Source organism: Hordeum vulgare, chromosome 3H (genome assembly GCF_904849725.1).
Source record: "Hordeum vulgare subsp. vulgare chromosome 3H, MorexV3_pseudomolecules_assembly, whole genome shotgun sequence".
NCBI classification, from domain to species: Eukaryota; Viridiplantae; Streptophyta; class Magnoliopsida; order Poales; family Poaceae; genus Hordeum; species Hordeum vulgare.
The window spans coordinates 590,447,470-590,458,676 of NC_058520.1; the positions used below are offsets into that span (position 1 = coordinate 590,447,470).

Here is an 11,207-nt window from a genome sequence, read left to right on the forward strand (position 1 = left end):
AAATTGCCATGTTGAGTGAGTAGACCAAAATCTAAAATTACCCATGTTTTAGATCACTTAATATCCGTGTTGAGCTCAAACTCAAGCCACTACTGATGACAATCTATTTAAAAAAAGCTTCAGAAAAACATCACTCACTGAACATAGGAGAAGGTGAAGCACCAACGGAGGCGGGGACGAGTAGGTCCAGGAGGAAAGGTTCCACCACGACACTCGTGCCTATTTTCCCACGTCTCACGCAAGCCGCGTCACCACCAAATGTATACGGCAGAAGCGGAACAGATCAAAATGGAGTTTTCAGCAACCGTTTGAGTTGAGGGTTTTGTGTATGTAGTATTGTTACACAAGACTTTGAACTGCTATAAGACAAACACTGCGATCCAGTTGCTTACACAAGAGAGTAAGAAAGAATAAACCTCTATGATTGGCACGTCTGGAATCAAATAATTATACCAGCAAAAGTCGAGTGAGTAGGAACTGCATTACAATAATATAGTATTCTTGACCAAAATTCCTCCTGAGCTCTGTGCTCGCCTTTCCAGGGCAGCTCAGTTCTTGGCTACCGTCCTACTGGCTGGCTGGCTACAAGCTGCTCCACTTGGAATTACCCTACCCGAGCTTTTCGATCTCCATCTTCTTCTTGATTGCACGATGACCATGGTACACAAATGAATCTATGATGCCAGCCACGGTGAATATTCCTGCCACCAGAGTGGAAGATCAACCATGGGTTAGAAAATTTATCACCTCTGCCACGCACACACTCCGTATTTTGGAAGGAAAAGCACCAACACATGGTTGCAAGTGTACCTCCAAGAATCGCACATATGTTTGTCAAGAAGTGAAGAAGCGATGTGTTTTCTTCAGTAAAATCAACCTGTCAAACAATAATAATCACACAAGGTTTCAGTTTTCAGGATGACCACAAAAATACTCTTACAAGATCTACAAGGGCTCAACATGATACCGAGTAAGAAACAAACTAAAAGTACCACCTCAAGGATTAATATCCAAGGTACATGAACTGCAAAGTGCAGCTTAAGCTTCAAGAGTAACAACATTAAATAAAAGAGATCCTCCCCTAACCTGAATTGGCGAAAATTCGTAGAAGAAATATACACCGGGCGGGGGCCTTGGAAGGCCAATTGCTTCTCTAAAGTGCTCCGTCACAGAAACTGCAGATGGAAGTCAAGTATTGGCCAGAAACTTTGGCTTGGTAATAAGAGGTAAACATTAAAATCCATGATGTTTACCTGATTTGAGTGAATCTTTCGCCCCCTGATATCTGTATAGATAGTAGGGACAACCTGTACAAAAAAGAGATGATCAGTGAACTGAAGCACAAAGGTCGGCATCTCTCCATATACATAAACACTGTAATGGTGAACAGAAAAATTAGACGAATCGAGACCTGTGAAGACGACGCCCTTCTTGAGGTCCACGACGAAGATCTCCTCGTCAACGCCCATCTTCTGTAATCAGATCGAAGCCCCGAGGGCCGAAGCCCCCGCACCCAGCCGTCTCCCGCCGAGATCCGCAAGCCGCCGCCCTCCCCATGGCATAGCTCGGCCAGAGCTGCAACCTATGCAGCCGTTCCCCGCCGAGATCCGTGCGCCGCCGCCCGCCGCCCTCCCTATCGCCTAGCTCGGCCAGAGCTACAACCTCTGCAGCCGTTCCCCGCCGAGATCCGCGTCACGACCCGAAACATTTTTTCCACTTATTATAGGACTGCGGGTTGATTTCGAAAGAACAGAAGGACTTTTCTGCAAAAACGCCAGCGACGGAATATGCCCGTGCGTTGCACCGGGAAGAATAAATTGTCGTATGATAATTTCTCTCCGTTGCGTTCTCTTTCCGAAAGGTAACAACTTCAAACAGTACTTAACACATGTTTTCACATACTAAATGCATTTAGAGCCACTAACACCGTAGCTCACATTCAGCACCCATAAATTATCAAATTCAGTCAAACATTTACCAAATTATTTATACACTTCTATCCAGCCTAAGATCAATCCACGTCATGCACGCACAGGATATCAGACGCATGTACCTGAATATTTGGTCAATCAGACGCATGTACCTGAATATTTGGTCAAGGCTGTTGCCACTCCTCTAGAAAATTTTCATGAAGACTTAGCCAAATCTTTACCTGTACTAATAGTTTGCAAGGAGCATATACATACTATTTTTACAAATAGGGTATATACACCTGATACTACTTTAACTGAAAATAAACCCATCGTTGCATGCTCTCTGATTTTGGTTTAATTCATTCATGACCTCTGCATTTTATTCAGAAACCAGCATGCACCTAGATACTCACTTAGAAAGCAGAATCATCACTTTCACATGGCTATTGTGTCATCTAGCTTTAACGTATCCTCTCTTTCTCCCTTTTAATAAGTAGTATATTCGATGACATACAGACTTAAGAAGTAAATAGTTGATGACAAATGCAAATTAATGACATTGTAGTGTATGTACCTCAGGTCAGACCAAGTTTCGACAGACAGTGGAGTATGTGCACACAAATTTCTGGTGAAGTCGCAAGTGTACAGCCATGTCCCTGTCGGAAACTTGGCTTGAGGATGAGCCAGATAACTGCAGATTTTCCAGGAGAGTTAGAACACAAAAAACTATTTGACCTTGTAATAGAATTGAAAGGGTTCAATGATGTCCGTATCTCTCCCTCTCTTGTGTCTATCTCTCTGCTCTCTCTCTCTTCCTCACATATCTCAAAGACATACCAAATCGTGCAAGATCTGTTCAATGAAATCAGCTATTTGTTTTCTGTAAAAATCTGATTATAGTTGAGGAACTGAGCACCAATATTTATCATCTACTACAGACTGGCAACCAAGAAAAATGAAGAGCTTGAAATTCAAATCATTTGAGTACCTCGCTGGCAATCTTGATAAGCTTGTCATTTGTGTGAATTGCATCATTATACCTGTAATATCAAGTGGATTATCTTGGGCCTCGCACCGTCTCTCCAATCCATGAATGATATATGTGGTTACGTGAATTAGATCGAGACAGTACACGGTGTGGTTGTCCCCATAAGTAGCTAGCGCCATGGCCTTTGAGATCCTTTGCCATAGCCTCATCTTGCCATTCACTCCTAGAGTGCACGAACGTGGTGGCTCCATTCGCCGCCCGTGCTCCGGATCCAGACAGCAGCCTCGCCTTCGAATTGATTCGGACGCCCACAGGCTCCGCCGCATGCGGCGTGGCCTAGAGGTCTGGCCGCACCGGCCATCCACGCTGCTTCCTCTACTCGCTCCTCGTCTTAACCAACATTTACTGCCAAACAGAATTAGATGCATGAGAAGATAGATGAAAAGATAGATGTTTAATTGAAATGGACCAAGTTAGCTAGCTAGCTAAATGAAAAGATAGATGTATGAGAAGCTAGCTCCATTGCCAAACAGAATTAAATAATGAGAGTGGAGGATTTTATTGCTTATTGTTTAACAAATTAAACTATGATCGGTGGCTTAAATAATGAGACACTATAAACAGAATTTCACCAAGCAAGCTATGTAAATATGACACCAAGCAGGCTGTCTTGAAAATCACAATCCACTAAGCTCGACTCATGACTGAGAGTGTAAGATTGAAAATAACAAGAGAAACATCATCATACACTACAGAGCAACAGTTGAGTGAGATGATTTTCAGAGCCACCAGTCCCCTAGCAAGGCAAGCTCAAAGACGAAGCCCCATCCCGGGAATGCGACGTTGCAGGCCACCATCGCTTGATCCGGAAGACCCGGGAGCCAAAGTTTCCTCCGGACCAAACAGGAAGGAAGACGAAGCCGCAGCACGACGTTTCAACCTGTAGCCATGGTGAGGCATCGCAGTCCTTGGCATTGACCGAAACCGAAGCCCCACATGACACCGGCAACGTCGCTCCCCCAACCCTGTAGCCTGCTATAACAATAGCAATAACGTTGATACACCAGATAAGAACCACAAGCCCTTGAGAGCAGTCTGCTTGCCCGAACAACTAATTAATGAACCTCTAGAAGCAGAACAAGCACGCTGACACACAAGGTAAGAAGCACAAACCTTGAGAGCGGTCTCCTTGCGCAAGATATCATTGGACTTCAACATGACTACAGAAATCCAAATCATCACAAAGAAACCTACACAATATAAACTCTATTGGAATGAGGAACTCGCCATCATCTTCTGACCAACAACTCTCCGCAGTATTTGGGCAGAGCACAACAAAATGGATCAAATCAAACTCGCATCACAAATTCACTGGTATAGCCTGATGAGGGATACCCTCACGCTACATAGAGAAGAAAGAGGTAGGTGTTCCACGCGGATTCGCGTACCTTACAGGTGCTGGTGGTTGAAGACGCCGAGCAGGAGCAGGGAGAAGGGCAACGCGTGCTCCACCCACCTCGCCAGGTGCTGCACGTCGCAGCCCAGATACAACGAGTTCCCCCCGCTCTTGCCGCCCGCACCGGCCTCGTCCGCGCGCTGCTGCTCTCCGTGTCCCCCCCCCCCGCGCCAGTCGCGTAGTCGGGCCTGGCAATCTGAATCGACACCTCCCCGTCGGCCCCGCAGCAGGCTCCCCGCGCAGGGGCCCGCGGGGGCGCCCGAGGAGTACATTGGAGGCGAGCTCCACGCGCGGACACAGACAGCTGGAGCACGGGACGCGTCATCCCTCGCTGCGAGAACCACCGCCCTCCCCACGCCCAAGAGCACGAACGACACCGCGCCGCTGCTGCCGCCGCACGAGCCCTCGCTCGCAATTGAGTGGCTCCAGCACTTCACAGGCCCCACCACCGTCGGATCTGCGCGGGGGGGGGGGGGGGGGGGGGGGCTTTGCCTGGTGGACGCAAACCGGCGGCGTTGAGGGGAGAAACCGACGGCGTTGAGGGGAGGATAAGGGGGCGGCCGCTACCCAGGGTTTCTTTATAAAAAAACAAAACTAAATGAGGGACTGCGGGTTGATTTTGATAAAACCAAAGGGTATTTTTGCAAAACAGCCACGACGTACGGGAGAAGCAGTAACTGCTTTATTATTAGGGAGAGATATTGTTGGGATTGTGCGCACAGAAGTTAGATGGTACCATACATACGAAACATTATTTCCTTTTTACTCTAGGTCAGTTGCATCTGCATAAGAAAACACAACAATAGGTTGTGAGTTCAATACTTTGCTGCCGCTACTATCTTTTGCCAGATTCTTTGTTGGGCTACAACGCGGGCTGTTGACGGACGGCCTGAGACCCAAGCGTGCCCATGTGTGCCACACGTACGTAGAAAAAAAGTCTGAATGGGTTTTTATTGACTTACCGATGGAGTGCATGTTTGTATAAAAAATATCATGGATTTTTCTGTAAAATAAACATAACTGATTAAAAATACCTATTTCCGTTATTAATAGGTAGTACAGATCTTGGCTAAGCCAAGGATTCATGCTTGCATCAGCTCAACGTTCGGGCCAGGCGCTGGCCCTTTTTTTTCCTTCCTCGCTAGGACTTGGGCAGTCCTGTATAAGGGCATCTCCAGTGCCAGGGTGCTTGCATGAAATAGAAAAGGGTTTAATTCATTTTTTTACCCCTTAATATATGCTTGTGCCACGGAACATCATAAATTGGAAACCTGTCAAATTTTGACCCCTAATTTAAAAAATCCTTCCACATTTTGTCTCTTTTCAAATATTTCCTTAAACGAGTGCTGACTGGTTTGTCACGTAATCAGTTTTTTTGTGTGTGTTCGTGCGTTTTTTTTTTGTTGGATTGGAGGGAGAAGAAAGGAGCTGAGGGAGGAGACGTAGTAGGTGAGAGACACAGAAGGGAGATGTGCAATTCATAATTCCCATTCGCGACAACAGTAGACTGTGCCTCGGAGTAACTTATAATTGATCAACAAGTGGTAATGGGCCCCACGGGCATACATGCATACACTTTTTTTCAAGAAGGGAAAGATATTCAGGATGCACACAACCCGGAAGAAAGCAAAAAATGAAGGGAAAAAAAGGCCTTATCACAGTGATTAACTTCTCCAACAGTACACAAACCATCACCAAAGACAAACCCTGGAAACATATTAGGTCTCGAGTGACGGCTTCAAAAAGTAAACAGTGCACAATCGTCATGTCGTCCGATCCAAGATCTTAAGTACGTTTTTAATCCTGAAGAAAGTCCGAGCTCTTAAGACAATACCTTCATGGGGGCAATTGCTAGACACAACCAATGAAGGTCAAAACTTAGGTTTTTACCATGAAAGTCACCACTCGGCACCTAAGAAGCAACACCAATAATGAAATCCTCTAGTGGTACCACCCCACTTCTCACTCTCGCTTATGAAAATAATCAAACACCTTGCGATCTCCATCGCCTACAAGGCCCCCTGCCTTACTGATCCATGGTCTATTATTATGTCATGGAAATCGAGATACCGACATGTCCCATGGTGTGAACAAACAATAGAGCTTCGTGTCGCGCCCTCACGAAGCCGCATAGGCTGATATGGATACGCACGATCGAATTCTAAACAATCCAAATATCCTTGGGCAAGATATCTGGTAGTAATTCCGAAACACTTCGACGGCCGTATCGAGGATGACCGATCATGCAGATCATTTTCGTGTTGCAATAAGGTCACTAGGACGTCACGATGTCACGTACTAGCCGTGCCGCTCCGTGAGAGAGTCGAAAGACACATATGGTGACTACATCTTTTCTACTGGTTGTGGGTTCTCCGCAACTTCTTCTTCCTCATGCCTTTGCCCTTGCTGCTCCCAACCTCCCTGTTTGCCCCCAACAAGCTTGGGATGGAGGGAATGGAAGGCATGGAAAAACTGAAAATATATCTTGCCCCCGTTTCGTTTTCCACATGTCAATTAGTTGTGGAATACTTTTGCCTAATATGCACTGTTCATATCTTGTTGACTTATGCAGGCATACAAATACTTAGGTTTTGCCTTCTGCTAAGTCCTAAATGAATATTGTAGATGATGTGTTACCTATGCCTATCATTCATATGTCTTAACAGATCCCATCCATCCAACTCAATGTTTAGTGTCATCGATGTCTCTCGTTTGGGAACATCGAACCCGATAACATACGTGAAAGTTATAGTAAGTAGGCTACAATGCACTGCATCGTCATTTATAAGTGTCGGTCATGCTCAGACCAAGTAAGGTTGGTGAGCACATTAGCTATGCATCCATTAATTTTGTGATCAAGTCATAGAGTATGTGGGATACCCAATCCTTAAATTTCCTTTCTCCAGAGTGTATTTGATACATATGTGTGCTCCACTTTGTGTCACCAACTCAGCCTAGTCTTTACACTCCACACTAATTTGCCAAGCTTGTGGGAGGCAGGTGTTTAGAGCGTGTGCTGAAAACATGAAGAAAGCACAACTTTATAACTACATAAACAATTGAAATTTGTGCAAGGTGCAAAATACTTAAATCTTCAATGATACCACCTCCTTCAAGATTGCAAATGAGTGTTTTCCCTGTTTGGATTCAGAGATTCGCGTACTATTATCTTTATGCTCTAAAAACTATGTATTCCTTTTTTAGCCTTGCTAGGTTGTCCTTTTTTAGCCTTGCTAGGTTGTTAAACCTATCATACTATAATAAATGACCGATCACCTGCTTGTTTCATCAATTGTCTCCGAAACCTGCATAACATGGTACAAAGGAAAACCTCAACATCATGATAATGCATGCCTTCCTGTCAAGATAGAAGTCAGTGAAGGCTCTCTAGGTTATGGATAGTGACATTGTGAGGGCCGTCATGGAGTTGAATAACAAGATGCTGGAAAATACGGGTGACCCACCATATATACCAAAGAAGATACAGTTCGTGAAAGGTCTATATCCCCTTTTATACGATTTGTGAGTGGGGTTGTAGTGAATCGGGACTCGAATGATAATCGATTGTGCCAAATTTTGTTTCCAAATGCATATCATTGTGCTTGAGACTATGCATTCCATGCTAGCTTGATTTCAAATTTTGTATTCTCAACTATAAGAGTTGTGAGAGGATTTTTAAGTTACTTTTTCAAATGGAGCGAACAAGCAAATGTTGAAAAGGAAATATGATCAGGCTCCTTTTGTTGTATCACAGTATCCATCTCAAGTATGCTAGAAGAGGAAGACATGCTCTTTTGAAAGATAAACTAGATCAAAAGAATTCAAATAGGCAAGAAACTTTCATTGCATGTTAATAATATGGTCCTGTACCGAACCTTTTTCCTGCAATATTCGTATTTTTTCTGCTTGAAAGATTGTATTTTATCAGGGAGATGCGACCATATGGAAAAAAGCTATGCTGGGAAGGGAAACAATATTACTTTGCACATTGCTTAATTTCCATTAAAAATCCATTCAAGGATTCCATATGTGATCTCTCCTATGCATCTTACGTGGCAGGATGTCACTGTATTTTAACACAGGAGCAATCTTTTATGTAAATATACATTTCATCAATGTTCAATATTGTCATTAAAATTCCAGTCAACGCACGGGCAGCTACGATTATGCCATATCGACCATGTTAATTAGTTGTGCGATTTCCTGGTCTAGCAAGTGATCTACCGCACATCTAACGATAAATCATAAACTTCATGGAAAAAATCATCCAGCTCGGACTGTAAGTTTGGCGACAATACTTTGGCAACCAGCACAGACACGACCCAGATCACCGAACAGAACCAAAACCAACATCCATACGAAGCATGGCAAGGGGACTTTGCCTAGGAGGTGCCAGTGACGACACCAACACAGCAGGACGACGAGCATGGGAGCCATACCAGAAGCCAATCGAAGAGGTTCAGGTAGAGCTCACATGGCAAATACATCAACAGGGTCGACTGGCGTGCGACGTGCTGCTCATGTGATGCCAAGCCGGAGGCTGATTCAAAATCCGGCCAAGCTTTGCGCTCATCCATGACGGCACATTCTAGACCAATATGATTGTGGTGTTGTGATTTGGGTTAAAAGACATCTGATATCTTTTTTTCTATTGCAACACACGGGCATGTTACTATATATCTTTATTTTTACCTACTTATTTACTAATAAAGGACCAATCACTTTTGCTGGTCCGTCATGCCTTTTCGCAAGAAAAGAACCTACGCTTTATTCAAATTAACCCGTCGTCCAAGTAAAATATCTACATGAAAAAAACTACATTTCCCATTCTATGCTGGGAAAGAAAGAGGGAGAGACACATCTTAGAATTGATTACATTCAAACATGTTGTGATTATGTGAGGATCGAGGCCACCGTTGAAGAGGGTGTGAAGGAGGATAAGAGGCAACAAATTGGGATGCATGTCGTGCACGCATTAGAGTCCATCCAACAAATCCGTAATGAAATCAACATATTATTGACTATAAAAGAAAATCTGAACGTTCTGGTTGTTCAATTCTGTTGTCTCCATATCTAGTAAAAAGAGAGAAGAGGTATTTTCTAAATTATATTTTTTTTTGCAAGGCATGCGTGTAACTGGCGGGTGTGATAAACGGCTGCTGCAGCAGAGAAACAAACGACGATGGCCGGCCTTACAGCGGACTCGCGGTGGCTTTCTGCCATCTATGGGTGGCTCACCCCTCCTAGAAGCAGCTAGGCAGTGCCTCCCTATTACTCGCTCGTGAATTTATTTTTCTGGGAGAGAAATACCTTTTTTGTGAAAAGAACATATGATTTATATTGCAACAGAACAGTCGTACAAAGCACCGCCAACGAGATAAGAAAACACAAACATGTCCCTAGGGAACCATCCACTCCTCCAACCATTGCGGGATGACGGTGCGTCGATGCTACCGTGCGACCACTCCAATACCGAGCTGGCGTGACCTTGGAATGTGCATACTGATTGAATACAGACGGGAAGTGTTCAACTTCGGTTCTACAGGACCAGCACGGTGGAGAGAGAAGAAGACCAGCTATCAGTAGACCACACCCTCAAAAATCCTTGGAGCACCCCCACAAGCGCAAGACCCTGCCTCCGCACCAATGAAGGGGAAGATGCTGGCACCATGACAGAAGGTGAGGGGAGAGAAAATCTCACAAGGCCAGGACGGATGCCGCTTCGCTGCTCAACCCGAGGAACGAAGAACATTAGCAGTCCAAAGTCCCACAAGGAAGAAAATTGTCCCATAGATTGATGCTGCCTCCAACAAACCTGAGGTCCAAACCACCACTCGCCATAGATCGCCAGGAGAGCGACGCCATCCACATGCCAGGGCGATAAGCGTCGGCAAGGAGAACTAATATGTACAAATTTCGACCAATGATGTTGCAAACAATTTCTTAGAGATATGTTGTGCACAAACATGCGTGCATGCATGTTGCAGATCTGTTAACTATATAATTTGTGACTCACCACTGTTGCTAATTTTCTCTCAAGATAAACACTGAAGATTGTTGCTTTTGCTCAGCATCATGTTACTTGATCACTACTTAGCTCTAATGCAGAACCATTATATATGGTGTTGAACTTGCATATACACACTAATTGTTTCATGCACATCCATGTAATTCCTACATCATCGTGTATTTTGGAAAATCCGAGAGGAGGCGCGTTTGCTCGAACTGGGACAAATGTTGCTGCTCTGGTAGCACCTTGGGCTGCCGCTCACAATGGTACAATGTTGTTCTGCCTGAGAACATCTAGTTCTGATATAAATTTATGAATGAACAAATGAGTGCATGTGGACTCTCAAAAATTACATCGTGGATGGCTTTCCCTCTAGCTTACCATGCATGTTACCCATAATGTAATTGCTAACTGGAGAAATGCATCACGTGATAACAGGTTCATTATGGAGAGCCGCCATTGTTTCACGCTTGGCTCGGTTGTGGCAATCATATGATCTGCAAGTTCGTTATCCACTAGGGCCGATATGCATCTGGACATCGTTCACTCTAACAAGGAATGCCACCACGAGTCCCTTTCTCCACATAGACCACATAAACTAGTTGTCGACATGTTTCTATGTTCATGGACGTCCTCTGTTGGTAACGAATGCTTCGATAACCTCTAGAGGAACATCTGGATCTTTCTTGGTACCTCTGTTTTCCACAGTCTTTTCCATGAGCATGCTTCTCTATCAACACTTGAAGACCCAGCAGTACCCTCTATCCAAGCTTCTTGATGATGCGGTGCTGGAAACTACCATTTTGTATGCGGACCGAACTAAAAAAAACTCTGTTCTTC

The 11,207-nt window shown here is 44.5% G+C and overlaps 1 protein-coding gene across 9 annotated transcripts; it reads right to left on the bottom strand.

Moving 5' to 3' along the window:
• Positions 1-263: 263 nt before the first annotated feature.
• LOC123440885 (endoplasmic reticulum-Golgi intermediate compartment protein 3-like) lies at positions 264-4,466 on the bottom strand. Of its 9 annotated transcripts, XR_006630373.1 has the most exons (9): positions 4,350-4,446; positions 2,902-3,306; positions 2,751-2,765; positions 2,488-2,604; positions 1,412-1,664; positions 1,254-1,307; positions 1,087-1,175; positions 811-877; positions 264-701 (listed from the first exon to the last, which is right to left on the bottom strand). XR_006630373.1 is itself a non-coding variant. In XM_045117428.1 (7 exons), exons 2-7 carry the CDS (start codon positions 4,138-4,140, stop codon positions 1,721-1,723), a joined length of 741 nt encoding a protein of 246 aa, XP_044973363.1. In that variant the 5' UTR covers positions 4,141-4,151; positions 4,350-4,462; the 3' UTR covers positions 1,671-1,720. The 9 variants fall into 9 exon arrangements, 3 of the variants coding, with proteins under 3 accessions (XP_044973365.1, XP_044973363.1, XP_044973364.1); XR_006630372.1 differs by lacking the exon at positions 4,350-4,446 and having other exon boundaries at positions 2,902-3,571; XM_045117428.1 differs by lacking the exons at positions 264-701; positions 811-877; positions 1,087-1,175; positions 1,254-1,307; positions 1,412-1,664 and adding exons at positions 1,671-1,763; positions 3,842-3,936; positions 4,075-4,151 and having other exon boundaries at positions 4,350-4,462.
• Between the last annotated feature and the right edge of the window lie 6,741 nt (positions 4,467-11,207).